The sequence below is a fragment of the Acanthopagrus latus genome, chromosome 4 (assembly GCF_904848185.1).
Source record: "Acanthopagrus latus isolate v.2019 chromosome 4, fAcaLat1.1, whole genome shotgun sequence".
Lineage (NCBI taxonomy): Eukaryota > Metazoa > Chordata > Actinopteri > Spariformes > Sparidae > Acanthopagrus > Acanthopagrus latus.
The window spans coordinates 20538911-20561987 of NC_051042.1; the positions used below are offsets into that span (position 1 = coordinate 20538911).

At 39.1% G+C, this 23077-nt stretch overlaps 2 protein-coding genes across 5 annotated transcripts in view; one reads left to right on the forward strand and one right to left on the reverse strand.

The window, feature by feature from the left end:
- LOC119017640 overlaps nucleotides 1-9204 on the forward strand; it is a 189350-nt gene extending 180146 nt beyond the window's left edge. Inside the window, exon 7 of the mRNA XM_037094451.1 lies at nucleotides 8908-9204. Coding sequence (XP_036950346.1) covers nucleotides 8908-8920 — 13 coding nt within the window. The 3' untranslated portion in view covers nucleotides 8921-9204. The remainder of the gene's footprint in view (nucleotides 1-8907) is intronic.
- Nucleotides 1560-19064, reverse strand: stk33 (serine/threonine kinase 33). Of its 4 annotated transcripts, none has more exons than XM_037094448.1 (13): nucleotides 18791-19064; nucleotides 11992-12108; nucleotides 11345-11458; nucleotides 11099-11203; nucleotides 10807-10945; nucleotides 7847-7932; nucleotides 7132-7219; nucleotides 6035-6110; nucleotides 5839-5951; nucleotides 5623-5708; nucleotides 5464-5536; nucleotides 5125-5294; nucleotides 1560-3775 (listed from the first exon to the last, which is right to left on the reverse strand). In XM_037094448.1, the coding sequence occupies exons 2-13, from the start codon at nucleotides 12106-12108 to the stop codon at nucleotides 3578-3580; spliced, it is 1365 nt and encodes a 454-aa protein (XP_036950343.1). In that variant the 5' UTR covers nucleotides 18791-19064; the 3' UTR covers nucleotides 1560-3577. The 4 variants fall into 4 exon arrangements, with proteins under 4 accessions (XP_036950343.1, XP_036950342.1, XP_036950340.1 ...); XM_037094447.1 differs by having other exon boundaries at nucleotides 18697-18834; XM_037094445.1 differs by lacking the exon at nucleotides 18791-19064 and adding an exon at nucleotides 13951-14076.
- Nucleotides 19065-23077: the final 4013 nt, after the last annotated feature.

A 23077-nucleotide genomic window follows, 5' to 3' on the forward strand; every position in this document is an offset into this window, starting at 1 on the left:
TTATGTGAAGTAACTTGGGATTAGATATCACTGTAAATTAACACGCCATCCAACCGTAGTCAAGAACTTTTCACTTTTAACAAGGAGTTATAAAAGAGGTATTTACTCCAGTGTGTTCAGTAATTAATTTGATATTCAAATGAGCTTACAGTATGTATTATAATTGCAAATATCCCAAATAAGAGTAGTTTAAAAAAAGGGGGTAGTGTCAACAAAGATTGATGAGGCTTGCTTTGAAACTGCCATCTGTTTCAAATGTGTATCGGGGTGGGGTTCCCCTCCCTCTCTTCTTCTGTGGTAAATAGCGGCATCATGGTTTCCTCCTGCCAACTAGCCATATGTATCTGTTATTATTTTATTTTGGTGGGATGGGGGGGTACACTGGTGCAGCAGCATTCATGAACACACACGTGCATCGCCACACACAACCTAAACATTGAAGGGGATCAGGAACATCAGCATGTGTGATGAGCTCCCGCAGATAACGTCTCTGCAACATTTCCATGACATTGTAGCTGTGTTACCTCATTACCACAATGTCACAGCAGCAGTGTGAGGATGTTGTGTTTGGGGTGAGGATGGAGAGGGGTGTGTGTGTGTGTTTGTGGGGTGGGGGGGTGGAGGGGTTCAGCTGCAGGTATCGGGCCTCTGCAGATGAGGTGATTAATTAAAGGGAGCTCTATTAAGGTTATTGAGATGAACCCCCCCTCTCTCCCCTAGTCCTAGCAGCCCCCTCCACGCTCCTCAGTGGATAAAGGTGGATGGAGCAGAGGGGGGGCAGAGCAAGGGGGAAGCATCCTTGCCTCTTTTGACATTAGCCCGTGTGCACCCACTTCACACGCCCCGCGACTCTCGCCACAAGTGCCTCTCTGCGCCCCACCTTTGCAGGAGTGACGCTCTCTTCAGGCTCCAAAATGGGGCTGCAGAGTTTTAATCCCTCCAGCCCGTCAACCCACCCACCCTTACTTCCATCTGTCAGGAGCGCTGCTGGAGGAAGAAGGAGGGGGGGGGATGCAGGGGGCGCATCCCTTGTTCCATCCCGACGAATTTTCTAATTTCCTTTGCCTCCATGCTTTGTCCCAAATTCACGCCCCTAACCTATCCACCATACAGCCACTCTTGTTCCTGCCCCCCTCCCTCCCTGCCTCCCACCTCTTTTCTCTGTTGTTTTGGCTAAAGGAGTAAAAGTAAAACTGGAGGCTCCTGCTGGCTTGCAGCAATACAAACTGACAGTGTTTTAACAGCATCTGAACCTGCTATCATCATACATGAAGACACTGAAACTTCCATATTTTCTTGATGCATTTCAGTCTCTTTAAATATGTTCTACCTTGAGGCATGTACAGTTTGCTGTAGGTCATATTTTGCTGGCATAAATCAGTTTTAAGGTTTATTTTTTCCCCTTTTGTTTCCCTTTAATTTATCAAGACAATGAGCGCCATATGCAGAAATCCCATCTTCTCTTCTAACCAAAATTAGCCGTACAAGAGGTTGCCTACACAGCCTTCAAGCACAGTAGTCTTAAGGGAAAAGAGCTGTAACTAACTTGACAAATCATCGCTGTGTTTTTGTTTTTTATTTCACAAATTATCAACTCACAAAATCACATTGTATGAACAAGACAGCACCCAAAATAGATGCACGTCTTTACCGTTTACTTTGTCTGAAAGGACCATCAAGATGTAACCATACAACATATTAATTAGTGACACATTACATGGACATCACAGTTTTAATGGGCAGTGACTCAAGCAATCAATTCTAATTACACATCTTCGTGCACAAAACTAGGTAGTAAGCTTTATGAATAGTACTCTCCTGTCATAATAACTCCAGGAAATGGATTCAGCAACTTACTGCAGCTCCATCTGCTGTTTATACCAGTCTAACTAAACCGAAGGTGCATGGCGTGTCAGTAATGTTGCAGTCTTTTTTGGCAAGCAGCTTGAATCAAAGATGATTCACGTACCATTTGTTTATTCTCATAAACTGTTCAATTAAAAATACATCTAACAAATGAAAGTGTTTTGCATTCTAATCACATCATCTAAGATCCGTACATCTACCTATACAGACTTTGATAAAGGTTAACATACTGTGTCCACACTTTAAAGACAATTACCTCTTCCCTGAAATGTAGAAAAAAACCTTCACCAAACACACACTACATTTACGCATACATGCTAAAACACAGAGCCTGTGCAGGAACACGGAGCCCCATTGTTGGCACTCATTCACTTCGAGATGCAAATGGGTGGATTTGAAATTCAGCCTCTGTGTGTTATGCTTGGCTACTTTAATGTTGTATCTATGCTGGGGATTATTCTCTCTACAGCGGAAAAAACCTGTGCTTGAATGGCAGTGCCCTCAAAGTAGCTCCTACTGCTTTCAATGGCCTCCAAACGAGATTAGACCCGTGGCTGCCCTCGGTCCCAATCCTCTGCATTCAGATGGAGCGTAACCAGCCTGCGTGACAGTCTTTCTGTTTTGACACTGAGTGGGTGCAGTCACTGCATATAGGGCGTTTTGGAATTGAGAGGTCAGGACGGGAAGAAAGAAAATCCCTAATGCTAACTTTGGTGTTGTGAAATGATATCAAGGAAATATATTCCACTCTTTATGAGTATTCTCCACAGTCTAGTATGTAATTATGACAAAAAACTGTGTTGTTTTATTGAAAATATGCTAAACTGTTAAGAAGTTTAGAACAGTTCTGTGTTTTAGGATATTTGGCACCCATTAAATAATATTCTTCAAAAATAAACTAATATTATTAACTGAAGGACAGATCCAAGTTGTAATCACATGTATCTAAAAAGATTGATTTACATTTTTGTGGAAATCAATTAGTACTTTTCTTTTTACAAATGTGTCTGTTTGGACGTTGAAAATATTATTACATCCCTGATGAACTCTAGCCAACATTCAATCTTCACAAGAGATTTAAGTGACTATTACTTCCATATACCGAAAAGAAATGCTTTCACAGTGTACATAAATAAAGACATTACTTTAATAATGAGATGACATGCTGCTAGTTAGTAAGTACATTACTAAACAACAGTATAATAAAAAATATTGCTCAAATCTCTTTCAAATCTCAAACTTTTTAATAAAACCTTAAATCTGATGTCACCTCTAATATCTGACAAACTCATTCAATCTGTGTTTGCTGGCTACTATAAAAAGTATGAGTCTGTATTTGGGCTGCCGGACATTATCACACAGCTGGCTGGGAAACAGTGAGCATTTGTCCAGCAGGGCTGGCCCCCTCAGACCTGGAGGCCCTTTCCTTTGGCACGAGGCACAGCTGAGGCTGCACCCTCAGCTGCAGAGGTTTTGTACTTCTTGTGCTATTTCACACTTGCATATGAGGCCCATTTATTTGACATCACTGTCGCTGCTTATTCTCTGGTCATCAGCGTTGAGGTTGCGCAATTCACAGTAGTTTAATTCACATTACTGTTGAATCACGGAATTACATTAAATAGAGTGTATATAAAAAAGTCCTTCTCTGCTTTAGTTTTTTGCCCACCCACTGATGTGTTCTCTCCAGTGATTTGGCTTGTTTTGTTTCTCATGAAGCTGCACTGGTGTTAGAGCCGGCTGCTGGTTTGCGAGGGACAGTCCTACTTTTACTGGAAGTAGATGGTCTGTGGTTGCCGGCCTTCCTGGTGTCAGGGGCTGGTTTCTGCCCTGTGCTGACATCTTTCTTGTCCCAAGGCCTGCGTTGCTTTGCTGTCAGCTGTGTCGAGGGTTTTAGACCAGCATGAGCCTGCAGGGATAAGATTCATATTATTCATCTTACATAACAGAATTAACTATCACATTCATTTAAAAACAGCAGCATGGCTACACCTTTAGTTCTATTTTCTGCAATTGGTAAATCTGGCACCATCTAGTGGTGATTGAATATGAAAGGCTGTGTGAGTGACAACATGAAAACACAAAGGCGGTCTAATAAGGAAATGTGTGTTCAGAATTAAAAATGCGCAGCAGTATGTAGTTTGTTTGGTCAAAAACTCAAATTAAAGGATGAATTAAGTGCTGCTGGAAATGTAATTAAATCCTGTAAATAAAGTATTAATTAGGACTGAACTGAAAAGGTTACATATTTTAGGACATCCAACAAACGTGTGTGGTAGGGGGGTCGAGGTAGTCCTGGGGGTTTAAAGCCATTTTTGCACTTGACCTGCTGGGGACTGCCTCTCTCTTTAGTTTTTATTCCAACATACAAGGATAACCCAAAGAAGAAAGATGAGAGATCAATACCTGGATCCAATGACCATACATAATAGATAAGGGCTGACCTATGGAGAGGTAGTTTATTTTAAAGGAAAACTCTCTATTGTTTTGCTTTGTTTTGATGCTCCATCTAGAACAAAGTGAGATACACAATCATGATTACCACATGGATATTAAAAATACAACAAAAGTCTGCACACTAGATAACAAACCTATGAACATTTATTATTTCAACATGTTCATGAGCGCATTATCTAGTGTGCGGTCTCTGTTTTTGTATTTTGGACTTTTGCTTCGGCCCAGCACCTACTGTTTGTCTTTTTTGGATGTCCATGCTTCCATAAACTTCTTGTCTTATCAAGTGGATAATGACATTACAGATCAGAAACCTGTTAAACTGTTAAATACTGCACAGTAGCATAAGTAACATATTTGTGCATTTATAACTACATGTGGAGTTTTATTGACTCTCTGAATTTTACCACAAAGGATCCTTTTCAAAGTCTAATAAAAGTCTGGGTAAAAACCTGTAACATGTATTTATGATGTAGATGATATGGTTATTGTGATTTATTCAGCACCACAAATTGTCCTTACCTAAGTGAGTTGTTGTCTAAAACAATATCATAACCATGATGAATGATGGCTAAAACCTTCGCCAAATTTGTAAGTGCTGAATTATCAACTTAATGAGATAACCTCAGTAAAAAAATAAGATAATTACCACATGAAGTAACTGATGTGTAAGCAGATGCAACAGTGCTCAAATAGATGAGCAGAAGTTTGTCATCCTTTAAATTATCTGGGAGCCGTATAGATTTATAGACAGCATCTCGCCGGATGAGGTCTGCTTGTTTTAGATCTGTGGTAAAACAGTACCTGCTTGGTGGATGTGGCTCGTGTGGAGAAGCTGCTATCCTTTTTAGGAATAAGCTTCGCCTCACTGCTGCAGTTGCTGGCGGTTACTGTTGAAGCTGCCCCAGGGACCGGGGGTGGCTCCAGTGTGTCATCAGAGGAGGTGAGGGACAAGTCCTCCAGGGTCTCTCCTCCTATTGTGGATGATTTTAAATAACAACAACATCGAGTAAGATCTTGTGGTTATGTTCATCTCACTCTCTCCTTCAATCCTTCCTCTCGCGCTCTGTTTCTCAGTATATTATCACTTGCGCAGTGTTGCCAGTTAATCTAAATTAAGACAAGTCTTCATTGTTGTCTTACTCTTTTCCTGTTCCAGGTGGTGACGCATCATCTCCAGCACATTGGACGGTATAGCAGGCACATTAGTTGCACCCTGTTGGACAAAGCACCTCATAAGAGTTCCTTATGTGAATCATTTGGTAACGTTTATGAATGCAGCTGGAGCAATCAGTGACTCACTGTGATCCAGGGGTTCTCTAGGAGTTGATTAGGAGACATGCGGTAGGCAGGGTCCACCTTCAGAAGGCAAGTCAATACGTTTTTTGCTGTTGAGACAGACTCAAGCCAGTTGGTAAGTTTGTTAGGAACAAAACTGCATGAATGCATCCTGTACTGTTTCTCAGTAAGAACTTTTTGCGGGATTACATGTATTATTTATTTATAGTTAGATATCACCTGCATCACTGATTGTGGCCCAGATGCTCTGAGTAAATTTGACTTCTTTGTTCATAATCTCCTCAAGTAGGTTTTCCTTGGTTTTGGACACAAACGGGGACTCCCCACACAGCCTGCAGGGACACACAGCTCAGACACATGTGGTCACAGTGCGTATGTGTGCATATGTAAATATAATATCTGAGTGTTTACTTACAACATGTACATAACAACTCCTATGCTCCACACATCGCACCACTGGCTGTAACCACCACCGCTCATCATTTCAGGTGCTGAAATTCACACACAAATGTGAGCCTTTCTTTGTATGGAATTCTGGATCTCAAAAACACTAATTAAAAACACTTTTTGACCGCTAGTGGTGCTACTGAGCAACGGTAACTGTTGGGGGTAACTTGTTACAAAGTAATCTGTTACAGTTCTCGGGTTACTTTTTGCACTTGTAAAGTTTGTGTTTGTCTCCTGCTGCTCAGCAGGTGGCTGCGTGTCAGTGCGCATGTGTAGCTAGCCAAGTCAATGCAGTAAGATGGCAGAGAGGACAGCACTAACTTCAAAGAAATATTCTCATTATTCTGAAAGGGAAAGTACGTCACAGTGACACTTTCATCTAGTTGCGCCCTTATCGTTTCTATGTAAGTAGTTTACTGATTCATTATTTTTATTGAAATAGCTGTACCTATTACTGTATGTTTCTCCCCAAATCACTGTCAGATTGTCAGCAAAATAAAGAGCTGTAAATGTTATAGTTCATCTGTCATTCCTATTATTAAGCTGCGGAGTTAGCGATTGTGGCCCATACAGAAGGCTATAAAATGGTGGTAGAGTCAATACATTCAAAGGTACATGGCTACATGTCATGTTCTGAGGGTTGGTTATGAGGTAATGTAACAATTTTCTAAGACATAATACCCAAAGTAAAAATATTTAGATTCAGTGTTTCTAACCAAACATAAACATAAGGGATGGGTCTGTTTTGCTGTCAGACTGTGAACACCATCACACCCTGATCCACACCTCTAGCTTTTCCAGTCACAAAGGCGCCAGCTCGCCTCTGCTTCCACTCTGATACTACCTATGGAGGCGCATCAGAGCCACATCAGAGCCAGAGCGAAACTGTCCCCCTCTCTGCATCTAAAACTTTCACACAGACGACAATGTGGATAGTGGCGCATGATTCCCACACTGGAAGGGCAGTGTGAATGGGGCTAATAGAGAGGAATGCTGCTAGACCAGTCATTCAAACTCAGCCCTTTATCCCTGTTGTCGTCTGTGTGGGAGATACAGGCGTCATACCCATATAGATAAGAGTCCCGCAGGCCTCTGTCATCATGTTCCCAATGCGTACACCTCCCGTCTGCACCGATAATCCAAAGTCTGTCACCTAGGTAGAGAATAGCACTTAAGAAAATGGTGATACAAATAAACATGGTTTAGAAAAATAATTTATTTATTGTTAAATGTGCTTTTGTCAGGAAAACAAGGCCACAGCGTGAGCAAAAACACTGAACCTCTGATTCTGATTTACATGAATAACAACATAGCTATTGAGGCTGTCAAATTATTACAAAAGTGAACCATTAAATAACTAAAAATGAAAGCATTTTCTGCAGTTACATGTTACCAACATGTTCAGTATGTGGGCATTTGCATATGTGTGTTTCAGACAAAGAAAAACAGACAGAGACATGGACGTTTATGCAGTGGTCTAGACTTGTTTCAGCTCACACACCAGGTATCTGCCTTAGCTGGAGCATTGTCAATGAATGCAACATGCTGTGCTCAGCTGGTAATTTGTCTAAAGATACAGTTGAGTCCCTCTTTGTTAAGGTGTACTTTAAAGGAAGACCAGGGGGAGTCTGTTGTAATGAGGTAGCATTTAAAGCCTTTACTAAATATAGAGGAGATAGCAGGCGGGGAAAAAGTGCCCATCAGAAGCTTGTACCCAGTCTGGGAGAGAATGGATAAGAAGCAGTGATGGAACATTTCATGGTTTGTCTCACCATCTTACCTTGATATTAATCTTGCCATCATCATCCTCATCAAGAGAATTTTTCACAAGAATGTTCTCAAGTTTCAAGTCCCGGTGCACGATGTCTGTAAGATACGAGGGAAAAAAGTTTGAATTGAATTTTATATATCAAATTTTTACAGAAATAGTTGTTGTAGCAGCATTAGCATCAGTGTTAAAAATGTATCAAATGGCTAAAAAGGGGGTTGCTCATATTGATGAAACCACTGAATTATCACACTGTTTTGGTTTAATGGTCTTGATTTACACACAACAATCTCATCTACATGCAATAAAAGTTCAGATAAATCCACTTTATACAAAGCACCATACTACAGACAGACAATTGTCAACTTGCAATTAAATATTTAGAAGAGATGAGACATATATTTGGGCTTTCATGTTGGTGGAGACCAAAACAAAGCTTTATAGAGGGTGAATACTGAATATTGTATATAGAAACACAAGTGCAAAATGCAGATGTTGCTGTCTGCTTTATGTGTGAACATGTAACTATAGCTGGCTAATTTGGCAGGGATGATAAATGCTGGCATTGTTACATCTAACTAAAATGCAAGCATTTTAAGCAGTAATACGAGGATAAGTGATGTAGCCTAATATCATTTTGAGGCCATTACTGCGCTACATTTTTCTGTGAAGTGCTGTTTAGGTTGGCTTTCACCAACTTCAAGCTGTTACACTAACAAAGAGCATAAAAGATAGATCAAGTTTATGTCCACCTGGTTAGGATAGGGCACATGAGAGGTTTAAGCAGCTTCACAGACTTGGCCAGCGGAACATGCTCAAATTTAGAAAATTCGTCTGACACAAAATATCAAAAACAATCTGCTGAAAATTATCTTTTTTTTTATCTGGAGAATATTGTGGCATCCTAAATAAAATGAAATAAAAGAATTGGGGTCAGAGTCAGCGTACTGAAGAAAATGAATAAAGTCTGCGATCAGAGCAAGATGATTTGCTAATGTCAGTATGTTACAGGACAGAACAATACAGTATGTTTTGCACACACTAACACAGTGATCTGTTTACCTCTCTAACAGCAGGCGAGGCTGAAGGGCCTCGTTAACAAAACTTGGTGGAGTGAGAAAAGGTAGGAGGAAAAATACAATTGCCCTGGGCAGTCCTTTTTGCTGCACTGTTTGAAGCAGGCAATTATAAAATGCAACAGTGCTGATGGTGTGTGAAAGGTAAGTAAGACCGACTGGTGTGCACAAAACAAACACGAATGAAAATGTTCCATCCATTTTTTCATCCCTATTTTCTGTCTATTATACCTTTGATTTAACCAATTTCTTGCTTCTGTACTCTCAAATTCATATTCATAAAAATTTCATAATAATACATAATCAAACAATTACCTATTTTAAAATACACTAAGTATTTTTGCATTCCTTAAAGTTTTCTAATTAATTACAGATAAGAGGAAAGCTTTGTTTCATAAAACCATTTGAGCTACAGTATTACAGTAACATATATAATGTATCATGTGTTTTAACAAATTAAAGTTCAAAGCACAGCTGAGCCTAACACAGCTAAGACTGATACCTGAAGCAGCTGAGGCTGACAATGGACAGCAACAATCTGGGTAAACCCAAACAAATTTCGGCTAAGAGGCTTTCATGACTGGCCATTTGACGAGAATGTTTCGGGCTATCTCATTAGTATCACTGGTCTCTATAGAGGTGGGTAAAACCAGCACAGAGGGGCTTTCCATGTGAAAGCACACCTATTAATCAGTATTGCTCCCTAGCCTGTTGTAAATTAGTCATTAGCCACATGTAACGATGCCTCATTACTAGGCAATGTCCTAAATTACCTCTAACCATAGATTTCAGCATTGAAAGGGGAAACATCATTTCCAAATAAAACATGTAGATATAATTAAAATATTTACTATGTTTTTCTTTTATATTACTCTTTAATCAACATGAGCCTCATTCTTTAACAAACAAGAGCAGTAATGGCAAATGTATCATATCTTTGAGAGCAGTAACATTCTGGTATTATAATGGCTTTTTAGCACTATTTAGGCACCACTATCTCCTCAAACCCATGTTGATGGAACGTCGGGTGAAGTTTCGTAGTCCACAAAACATTTCTGGAACTTTGCTGCAGAACACCATTGCAGCATTCTCCTAAACAGCTGAAGTAGATGGAGATTTGTTTTAAAAATCTTTTGAAAAAACAACTAGGGAAAAAGAGATGAAATGGCTCAATACAGCTCGTTCACAATAATCAGAGTCTCTGGAAAACCTGAGATCCCAAATTGATTGGAAAAGTAGTTATTTATGCCCTTGTCATGTGGTCGAGCTTGTGTACCCACTTCAGTTAGCCTAGCAGCCACAGTGAAGATCTCAACTTTAAAAGGGGTGTGAATAATGTCTTTTCAAATCACTCTGTGATCTTAGGCCCTCCAGAGACTTGGATTATGCCAGATGAGCTGTATGGAGTTATTTCTGTCTGTTGTTTTATATTTTTTTAAACAAATCATCTATTTCAGTTGTATTTGAGAATGCTGCAACACTGTGTAGCTGTGAAGCTCCAGAAATGTTTTGTAGACTACGAAACTGCATGTGGGTGAGCAGACAATGACTGAGTTGTAGTTTTTGGCGGAACTTATCCCTACACTTTATTCTTAGCAGTCTGTATTCGGGCAATATTGTCAGCACAATAGTTTAATTGAAGCAAGAGTGTAAGGTATGTAAAAAAAAACAAACAAACATCAAGCCGATGATTATAAGATTCAACATCAATGCAACATTAACCCAACCTGATGTGGTTACACCTGTAAGCACATCTATCAGTGATGTCAGGGTATAGTGAATATATCTGCATCACTCACATCATCACCAATCGAGATCAACAAAAAAATGATTTACAGCTAGTTTTGCGATGATTTGTAATTACTATCCAAATGTCAATCTGTAGAATGACATTACCTCTTTTGTGAAGGTAAACAACAGCATCAGCTAAGCTTGAGATGATATGCCTCGTCTCGTCCTCTGTAAAGAACTTTTTCTGCTGCAACAGCTGCTTCAGTTCACCTCCAACGCACAGTTCAGTAACCAAGTAAGTCATCTAGAAACAAGATGAGAAAATGCATCTCACCATAAAGTCAATTTGTGTGTGCTTATCATTACAGGAGATTACATCTCACATACATTACACATAACCCACTCACTTGATTAAGCTTGCTTTGAGATTGTTACTCAAAAGGACAGCAATGCTCACCTTAGGCGTGTCGTAGACTTCCTGGAGATGTATTATGTGAGCATGATTCACTTGTCTGAGAATGTTTATTTCTTGCCCCAGCATTTTGACTTTCGAACTCCCTGCCTAAATTGACACAGAGTAAAATCACAGCTTGAGGAGTTTCAGTGTGGATATGGCTGTTTGTTTCTCTCCAAACATTAAACTCTATTATTAGTGCAACACATTAGAAAACAGGCTTCCCAGAGGGATGCCGCATGCACTCACCGCTGGTCTGCAAACTTCCTTAATAGCCCATTTTGTCTGTGTCGCAATGTGGGTGGCTTCATAAACAACTCCAAAGCTACCTTGACCCAATTTCTTTCCAAATGTATATATTTCCTACGGCCATGAGAAAGAAAGCATTAATACATATGTAATCTATACCTGATCAGTGTCAGTCAGAGAGAGCAGAGGATTTCCCATGAGCCTGTGTTCTGGATGATTTCACTGTTTTGGTTTACAAAGACATTATGTCTTTGCTCAAGTCCTGAAGTCTGGAGAACATCCTAATTTCAAGATCTCTGAAAAAACAGAAAGTTTTCAGGTCTCTAGAGGTGCACAATATAGTATTTCTAATCAAGTTACAAATGATTAAGTTGCTGCTGCAGTTCGTTCAATCTCAGGTCTAATTAACTTGATCATTATCTGTGTGCATGCAAGGCTGAGCACTGGCTGCTTCGGATTTGGCAAAGGGAGCACTCAAATTCCCCAATGAAGGGGGGCTATACAGCAGCACAGTGAAGTTTGATCCTCTTCTCCTGCAGATAGTGTATTCTATAGAGTTCACCAGTGAGTATCTGGGGCTTTGTCAGTGGTGGTCCCATAGCACAACACAGGACTATAGTAGCATCATACATAGAAGTTCTCCATACCCTGAGGTCAGCAACATCGTTCAGGCGTATTAAAGGCACATTCCTCTCCTGTGTGTCCCTGCTGGTCCGCGGGGACACCATGCTCATGCCAAATCCACTAACATCTGCTTGTGTCATCTGGAAATGGAAGGAGAGGGCGGTCATTATCTCTCTGGAATTCCATGACAAGCCATGGGATAATAGGGCTGTCCGTGACAAAAGACATTTTTGGGCGACAAATAATAACTGCAAATCTTTGACTAATCAATTAGTTATTTTAATCAAAAAAATCTGTGAGATTATTTTTTCCAATAGTATTATTATTACCTCCGCCAAGGAGGTTATGTTTTCACATGTGCCCATTTGTTGGTTGGTTAGTTGGTTGATTTCCACAGAAACTTGGATAGAGGACGGGTCTCAGCCCAGAGTACACCTCATTAACTTTTGGTGTGGATCCAGATAAAGGGACAGACTCAGGCATATTTTCCTACATACTAATAAAATAATAATGCATGGATCCTGACCATCAATCAATAGTGACTACCTTTTGATTTGCAGTTCCTAATAAAAAAAACCTGGATCCTGCCAATCTAAGTATGTTTTTTCTAGAGGGTAAACATTTTTCAGCTGCTATAAAGCAACAAAGGGGATATAAAACTGCAAGTACCACTGATGTGTAGCTGAGATAGTGTTTATAGTGTAACTTTTTACTTTTCTTATTAAACTATTAATTCTTCCACAGCACAATACTGCATCTGAATTGTTTTATTGTTCTAGTGGTTGGCTGATACAGATCTGGTGATCTTTAATTATCGTTAGGCAGTTAGTGTTCCTTATCTGATTAGGCTTGATTGAATTTGGGGTTATGGCTGGGCCTTGGTGGAGGTATGCACTCTACAGAGGGCCATTGTAATTGTGGATGAAATAGGGCTAAGTGATATGTCCATGGATTAATACCGTAATATTTTTAGGCTGTATCGCAATACACAATCCATATCCTGATATTCTGAAATCTTCTCATCTCATCTTCACTTTGTTATTGATAGGGACAATATTGTAGAGATGACAACTGGTACTTTCACAAAATATATAACAATGTGATTTGTGATGAAAAAACTAAAAACTAATGGCTATAAAGACTAAATGACAAGTATTAAAACAGTCTGGTAAATTCATAAATATAACTTTAGTTTAATGCAGCCTTGAAAAAACCATGAGAAGACTAATCACGTTAAAAAGATCAGCAAAATCTAAGACAAGAGATTAGATAGATTTCCTAGGATGAATGTAGTCATGAGTAATTGTTTCAGCACTGAGAAGAAAATGTCTTTCAGGAAACATTCAGTACACAAAATTAACACTATTGTTTCCAATCTGTCAGTATTTCAAATTATGATATTACCAACTGCAAGACTAACAAATATTCTCTAACACAAGCACTGGTCACTGCTAGTTTTAAAAAAGTTTTAAAAAGTTTGATGAGCTTAATAGTAATATATACATATTTATTATTATTAATAATAATAATAATAATAATAATAATAATAATAATAATAATAATAATAATAATAATAATAATAATAATAATAATAATCTATATATATATACAAAGCAAGTAATGTAAAATTGTAATAATGACTACGTAAAATTAGTAGTCTTTACTTGCTCTCATCTAACTCCACACTGCCGTCTCTGTCTGAACAGATAATAACTTTAAGCACAATTTACCCAGCTTGGAAAACAGTCTGTAAAGCCAAATTAAATGTAAAGCAGTTATCAAGTGATGACTGGGAGCGATGAAGTGGATCCACCACATGCACAGCAATTAATTATTAACAAGGAAGCGGTGTCTTTAACCTCCTCACTCTGTCGCATTATTTTAGCCTTGGCAGGGGCCTCATAACAGGCCTGTCTCTCCCATTATCTCCTGTCTATTTTCCAATCAAAACGATTGTGACAGCCTCTGGAAATTCCAATCACCTCAATCATAGCTCGTTTGAAGAAGACAGAGCAATGTGATGAGTGTATCATTTGGGACCTGAAGTGACTGGAGGAGGAGGAGGGTCCTGTGCACCTCAGGTGTCTCCAAGACAAAGGTGCCTCAGATTCCGAAACAAAGGAAATAGGATATCAGGTTCAGGTTAGGGTAAGAAGTCTGACCTTAATAAGGGTCACAAACAGGCACAGGTCTTGAATTGCTTTAAGCCTGGGGTTGTTATCTGTAATATCTACACCTGTGTTTCTAAAATTACAGATCAAACTTCAGGTCAAAACACAAACTACGTGACTTGTTGGGGTTTACTTCATAACAAGAACTCGAAGGGCTTCAGGGGGGAAAATTACACCTGAAGAAATTATCCAACTTGGGTCCAGATGCACTCGCACTAGAGCCCTGATTAGGACTGTCAACGAATATTCTAAATTCTAATATGTATATGAATATTTAAAAAAAAAACAAAAAAAAACGGAGGTTCGATTGTGAAAATTAAAATTCGACTGTGGAAAAAAACATAGCAGCTGCTTCACGAGTGGGCACACTGCATGACAGGTCAGGGACAGGTCACAGGAGTCGCACTTGCACAGCGTCACTCACTGCTGAAGGTGAGACATGACAAAAACGGTGGTAGATGCAGATGGCAGAGAGAAAAACAAAATGGCAGCAGGTTCGGAGCCGAACTCGTCAGCAGAGAGAGTGGTTTGGACTCCAAGCAACCTAAAAAGCCCCGTTTGGAAATACTTCAAATTTTGGTCAGTAGACAGCAAAAATACGTAGCTTCGAGATACAGCTGTATGCAAGCTGTGTAAGCTACAGTTAGCTTACCATTTCACCGCTAGCAACATGAGGGCACATCTCGAAAATGTGTGAGAGAGTTCTACGGTTCATTTACTTGTATAGACATTTTCCAAAACTGAAATAAACATACCTATACAAGTAGTTATGTCTCGTATTAGTAAGTCCTGTTATTGACATAATGCGCAAATATAGATATTCAAATGATTCGACCTATGTGTTTTTTAGAGGGAATATTGGAACGTCATTTTGGAGCAATTTTCACAACCCTACTTCCTCTACTACCAAGTTAAAACAAATCTAAGGTGAATCATGAATGCTACTGACAAAAGCAACCAATTCTTGTCACCCACCTGCTGGAAACATCACTAAGAGCAGTAGACTTTAACAGGAAACACTCAACACTCAAGAATCACTAATGCAGTGACAAGGACATGCGCAAATATTGCCAATTGCGTCTGTTGCATGACCAAATTGCTGGAAATAAAAATTAGGATTTAAACCTCTCAGCGACGGTGGGTAAGAGTTGTGCCACTGTGCCACCTGTGCACTAAAAATGCCTTCCATTAAGGTTAAAATCCCTGTTCAGGTACATGTACATCAGGAGCACTAACATGTAAAAGTTCAAAACAACCTTGGAAGGCCAAGTGTAGTCTGCTTATTCTCCTTTTATTGACTGGTTTTTTCCCTGAGTTTCAGCCCATCTGTACATATATGGACCCAAGAATAACTATACAGAATAATTAAATAGGTCCTATAATGATTCAATCCTAGCAGAGGGCAAAAATTAATGGTCTTTATTCACACACAGACATGCTGAAAAATGAGCAAACATCAGTACACACCCCAACACCAAGGACACATGCTGTCTTCCACCTTTTACATTGAGTTGGCCTCATCTCTAGTTTCAGCAGGAAGTAATTAGGAGCTGATGGTTTATCAAAAGTCAAGCCCATACATGCCTCATCTCTCCATCATTCTGTCAGACAGCTATTTCTGTTTATTTATATTCCTGAGTGAGCATGTATACAGAGCGCCTAATGACAGGGAGTGAGGTAGATAATGTCTAACGACTAAGCACACAAAAATCAATGTCACTTCGGAACAAAGAGAGCATGGACATACAGAGGATGACTTCGATCCTGTGTAACTTTTCTTCTCTTAAACCTTCTTGTCTTTCATTAACTTGAGGTAATGCATACATACTCCTTCTCCCACCCTTAATGTCAATAAGACTTCTACTAGCCCTTAGAGGCTGCAATACTGACAATATTGTATAAATGGTAAATACTGTTTACTGTCATAGAGGCATGGAATGAAAGGAGGATTTCCTGTCACAATTATGCTTGCCAAACAAGTGTAATTGAGGATATTTTCCTGAAAATCATCACAAAATGCTTAAAGAAGCAAATATTTTTATTGTATCACAGACAGGACACACATCTTGTGATTTTTAAAAAAACTGATCAAGAAATCAGTCTGGGACTGCACCTTATCAAAACTAGACAGCCTTTTCAAGTCACTCATATGAGGATATTAATGATTATCCAGATTCATGAATATCCCCATAATGGAAATTGACCACAATCAACTGATTGCGATCAGTGATAAAATCTTACGTTGTCCCATCCCTACTGGCATATGCTGCTGCTGCTGCCGCTGCTGATCTAGCAGTTTTAAAGTGCACCTGTTAGTATGAACTGGTACCCGTCAAAATATGCTACAAATGAACAATTTGCCAATTAATTCAATCAATAATTTTAAATATATATATATATATATGTTTCTCTGTTTCAATACTTAAATTGAGTTTTGACTTTGACTGTTCTGGCTAAATAAGATAGGAAAAGACATCCCCCTGGGCTGTAGTAAATGATATTTTCTAGCATTTTATAAACTTAACAGTTAATCAGTTAATAGTTAAAATAATCAACAATAAATCAATGATGGAAATAATTGTTATTTGCCGCCCTAATGTTGTTTATAAGAGCAGCAGGAACCAACAGCAGTGTGTCGCAATAAGAAATGGCATTTGTTGCTGAAACCACAGTTACTTTAAATCTTCAGTCACTTTTCAATCGCAACCAGTCTGTCGAGATATTACACGTTTTAATTATTGTACAGGGCTTTTAGAAGTTTGCTTTCTTTAAGGGCATAACTCGCAGAATAAATTAGGCTTAAGCAGCTCTCTACTGGCAGTGCCTCTAGCTGTAACAAGCAGGCACTAAAATACAGTACAACTGGAAATCAAACAAAAAACAGAATCTTAGTCACTGCAATTAAAATGTAAACTGCTATTCGTTTTGCTTGAGCCCAAATATTACATTTTCCTCATGTGAAACTTAATCATTTATTGACAGCTTGGCTTTGATGACAAATGATAAACTTCACAGTCCTAATGAAGCGTGGGATTACATTACCTGATGAGGCAAGAAATTGCATGTTTAGAATGCAAATATAGAGCCCATCTACTAAGTTATGAGGTGAATCCTAATATTATTCGGAGAGATTATCAAAGCTACTGGTCTAAATGTAATATACCAAGAACACATCAACATTAAGCCATTAAAGCATACAACGGACTTGCTAAAGAGAGGTGAAAATATAGTCAACCTGACAGCTGATGGACTGCGGGGGCAGAGAGGAAGTACTTTAGGGTTGCTGCCCCCACACTCAAACAAGTAATGCATGTAGTGTCCCTGTAAACAAATCATTTAAAGGCCCCTCCAAGAATTCCTTCTGTCTCCAATGGTCATGTTTGATAAGTGTCTATTGGCAGGAAAACATGCTTTGCCAAAAGGAAGCAAAAGATCAAATTCTGCCATTTGCTCAGAGCACTCCACATGTTGCTAGGAGATAAGGGCCAACAAATTCAAATTTTCTCATTGGTTTAATCCTGGTTAAGGCTAATCTCTGCCCTTGCTGGGCTCAGCCTTGGGAAGCTGGGAGGGCAGACATCTAGAAAAATGTAGGCCATAGCAGAAACAAGAACAAATCAAATTCATTTCAATGACAACCCGGAGAGAACTCAGCACATTCATATCAGAGTACACAGATGTCCACACCTTCAGTTATAAATCATTCATTGTCCAACTGCCAGGCTGATAATGTTGATGCTCAATAACTAAGACTGTGGGGTTTTTTACCAGTAAGAAACAAAAGATGGAGTAAAACCTAACCTTTATGACCACGACAGGATTCGAAGTATGACAAATGACGACCGTTGACGATTTAAAAGGATTTAAAGTTCTGTTTTTCAGTCCTGGCTGAACAAACAATGTGCTTTAAATGTTATATAAAAGTTATTCGCTGCTGCTGCTACGTTTGCAGTAAGTTAACCTAAACTAATGAGATTGGTTAGTTTGTATGGATCAGTAAGGACATTCTGGTGCTCTGTAATGTTCCAGATGTGTTTGCAGTTGGTGTTAATTAATTACCACATGGGAGCTGGTTAATTTGAAACACTGAGCCTTGCATTTCATCATAAAACATACGTTAGCCTTACTCTTATGTAGTTAGCTAACTGAACTACACAAGCAACCTAACGCTAATAATTTGTAGACTTTACTATCTAATTAATTATGAAACCTGACATATTCAAATACAGGTACAGACAGTTAATGAAGTGTTTCTCTTCCACTGACCATCTTGTTACGTTACAAACAAAATAAGTGAACCTTTGTCGTGTTAAAAATGAACCAGAGCAGAAAAAGCATGAAGACTGACAGTATTTTTAGCTAACGCTAGCTTAAACTGTTCGATAGCTCTCCCCGTGGTACACGTTGTCATGGCAACGGAACATGAAGCAGCAGTTGGGCGTACGATTTCTCTGAAATACGGACAGAAAAAAACACGTCCGAAACGACACACATATGAAGGTAAACCTCGGCTAAACGTTGTAGCTGCTGTCAGAAAAGTCGGTCAAAGTTTCTTACCTCCTCGAACAGCTCATTTTCATTCTGCAGGTTGGTTTTCACACAAAAAAAACTTTTTGGGATGAGTGATTAGGGGAAGCGAAGAGGGACAAACCTCCTATGGACGAGCAGGGCTTCTTCTCCGAGGGTCTTCCAGCGCCCCTGGTGGCTCGTGTGTGTCCACCGACCCGAAGCAGACCTTAACTTCAAGGTAAGATACGGCATGACTTGAATTTCATTTTGTACAATGAGCATAAGCTCTTACGAGTGGACGGGGAGGCAGTTTTTCCTTGTGGCTGCCTGGATTTTCATCGGTCCTTGGTCTCCATCTAGTGGACAAATCCGGAGGGGCGTATCTGAGATGCTAGTCTGGATTCTTTAACCGCAATTGTCTGTTAAATAACATAATACTAATCCTATAGACGGTAGTCACAGAATTCTAATCAGATATAGAGAAAATAGGACTTTAGGACTTTTAACAGGGAAAACTAAATTGCCTTTTCTTAGGAGTTCTTAACGAGTTTTGCGTTTTATCACTTTACTCTATTTCTTGTTTTATCCCATGATGTTTCGTACGTTTCTGTTGTTTTAGCTCGATTTAGCACACTCATCTGACATGATCTCACACAGACACCAGCTTTTATCTACAGTTGTGGTAGATCTATGTTTCTGCTCTCAGCACACAAAAACAGCAGTTATGTAATATTGGAACAACTGGATTACACCACTTTGCCCCATGATTTCAACCTCTTTGTGAACAATTTCTTCTTCTTCATATGTTGAGTTTTCTTTGGTTTTCTTTTAGCTCTGCAAAGTTACATTTACCATTTATTTGTTTGGATTTTGTTACAATTGGCTCCAGCTCTATTTAGGATAAAATGGAGTCATTTGCATGCAGTTTAGAGCGATCAGTGCATGAGGGCCTCTGTAAATGTTTAACCTTGAATCTTATTTGGGCAACCTGAACTATAATCTTGGCGTGACATTCAACTGCACCTAGCAAACATTTTAAGTGAGTCCACCCGACTAACATTTCAGAAGGTCTGCTGGATGCAGCTCTTCAGTTTTCTCTACATTAAGAAATTAAAGCTTATCTTATACCATACTTCTAGCAATTTACAAAATTGATGTGTCTTTCTCAGAAAATTGTAAGGTACACAAAATGATTGTAAATAAAGCAAAAACAATGCTGCTTGCTGATAGCTGATAATTATTAACAGGAGCATACAAAGATAATCTCTTTTTATCATTGTTCCGCATGCTTACAAACTACTGTAGATGTCTACATTTTTGTGTTCCATCCTTATTTAGATTGATATGTAACAACTATTCACTAATTACATTTAAAAAAAAAAAAAAAAAAAAAAAAAAACATGTTGGCTAATTCTTGCAGATTTGCAGCAATGTTTTTTAATGTCCAAAGCATAGAATAAAACTTATATTTAACTTATTTAACTATTTGCTATTATAATTATGATAGATAAGCTGTGAGTGTTTTAGACGCTGTGTTTATTGCTGGTTTCCACTTGGTATCATCTTGAGAAGAAGTCATTTCAAGTGTTCTCCATAACTGTTTAAACCTTTCACACAGTATGTTGGGAAAATAAATGCACAATCATCACACATCATCCCCAGCTGCAGCAGTTCATCCGATGTTGCACTGGAGGAAAATGTCTTATACGCATACACAAAATGAACTTTATATTGGAAAGCAGTCCTTAACTTTCATCATACTGCACTGATCTTTACCTTGATAACCATCTCAGGAGTGGGACTCGTTAGCTCATCAAAATAAATCCGTCAGCTCGGCTTCATTCCCAGCAGACTGCAGTCTCTCCCCCCTTACAGCTCTCCTCCTGGGCTTCTTTGATCTGTCTCAGGATGCTTGTCGTGCAGAGGAAGGACATTCGGTCACCACAAATCCATCTGCCCAGTTCACAGGCTCCTCCAGGATACATCTGCCACTTCCACTCTGACACAGCAAAGGTGGATGTAGGCATCAAACGCAGCAACGTGTCGTATATCAACTCATCCGACTATAAGAGACTATGAAAAGTTTACACACATTATAGAATACTTCTTCTCTGACCTACTGTGAGAAACACAGTAGGACATTTGCCAAAACAAACAAGAAGGATGCCAAAAGAGACGGTTAATTAGCTACAGCAGAGTCCCAGAGATCCTGTTATATGAGACTTTTGTAGTCAATAAAAGTAAAGAACTTTGGTGGTAAAGAAAACCACATGCGCTCACTGTAAACATTCAGCTGTTGCAACGGTCACAACATACATTTAAAATGCTGAGTGTGCCCTCAGCTACAGAGTGCTTGGTATAGAAACAAGATTCATTCACCAAACTGCCAAGCTGAAGTCAAAAAAGATGTTATTTCTGGTATAAATAGTCGACACACAAATAAGCGAAAATATGTGTTAAATAAACAGCAATACTTGCTGCGAATAGAATGCAAAGTGATGGACATTAATACAAATGAAGAGCTCAATGCAGTAAATAAAACTGCCACAAAGCTTTCTTGCCGAGAGGCGATGAACACAGCATGGTGCCAATTTAGTCAATCTATGCAACAATGATTACTGTAATTACTGTGGTGCATGATTGCTCAGAGGGGGCAAACAAGCTAATTAATTTAGTCCAGAAGTGAAAAGGTTTGAAATTGTATACCCTGCTGCAAACTGTTATTCTATTACAGTCCTCCAGGCTGCAAGATAAACATTGAGTGAGGCTAAAAATGTGCACAACGTTGATTTCAAATCCATATGAAACAGACTGAAAATGAGGTTTTGTTGAGTCTCATTTAATATGATTAGTGTGAGGCCATTAGAAACACAGAGGGAACCCAGGTTACAGGTACATGGGGATTTATGATATATCTTTCTATGATAACACACATTACTGGATTAATGTGTATAATTACACACTGGCTTTTGAAGCATACCCCAGTGAATCTGGGTACTCGCGCAGTCAATGTATAATTTCATTATACGGCAGTTCTTTTCAGTTTCATTGATATACATGATTGTACAGGCCAAAGGTCAAAAGTCAAGGTCACTGTCACAAAACCCAAGAATTCATAGATGATAAGGACAAAATGTTTCACAAATTTCCAAAATGGTAGAGTGAAGACAATTTATCTCAAAAAGGTCAAACGTCAACTTCACTCCAATATCATAAGGTTCTGCGGGAAAACTTGCATAATTATTCAACAACATAAGTTATAATTCAGGAACAGAAGTGAAGACTGTGGCCATATTTCAAGGGTCAGATACTAAATTGGTGATGCTTATTTTTGGTGCCCACCTTGAGACTGTGACGACTATGAAGATCTTATGTGAGACTTCAATATCTAGATACATGAATAAATGAATTATGTTACAGGAGTCACCGGGTCTACTTGTTCTAGCACAAGTGAACGATCATAAACAACTGTTCTGAGAAATGTGATCTGTTGATTCAAAGAGAAAAGATAACCCAAGAGAGGATGACCAGGATAGAAACTGGAGATACAACAGACGTGTCACTGCTGCCGAATCTAACACACACTACGAGATGTAACACGTCAGTTCAGTGAAGCACAAACTTCTGCCTCCCCTCTCGTCCCCCATCAGAGCACGGAGGGACTCCAGATGTTGAGTTGACAGACTGACTCAGTGGTCAGCTCTCGTTCTTCTCTCTCTGTCCTTTTCACTGTTCAGCAAAGGTCACAGGTGCATCTCATCATTATCCTGTAATGTTTTACTCCACGTCTGCTGACTGAAATGTCATGAACCTTATTCAACGATAAAACACAGCACGATGCCCTCTGAACAAAACAGTGCACATAGAACACCTTTGACGTACTGCTGTATGTCTGTTTAAAAAAAAAAATGGAGACAGTTGAATGTAGTCATTTAAAAAACAATGAGTATTTTTACTGCACATTGTAACCCTGTAACTGCATGTTAGACAAGACTTATTTCAACACCAACCAGGGTTTTGTCCTAAAATCCTTACCATCATTTCACCTATTAAATTAGATCCCTCCTTCTGCTGTCTGGCTAAATCTAAAACAGTTTTTCAAGTAATGAAATCAAGCAGAAAATAATTTCTACCATTGAAAACCCTTAAATTAGAGACAGCCAGAATACTGTTATACCCAAAATGACACATTTTCAACAGTTTCTTTAATCGTTTCTCCATATCTCAGGCAGCAGGTTGACATCATGTCTGTGCTGAGGACAGTCTCCTGCGAGCCGCATCTCTCTCTCCCTCTCATGCTTTCCTGACAATCAGATTCGACAGCACTTTAGGGCATCTGGCTTTCTTAACAAGATGTTCAAGTGAATCTACAATGGTGCAGAATGGCTAAAATGTTTGCATTTTGAGCTGTAAAGGGAGGCTTTCCAAG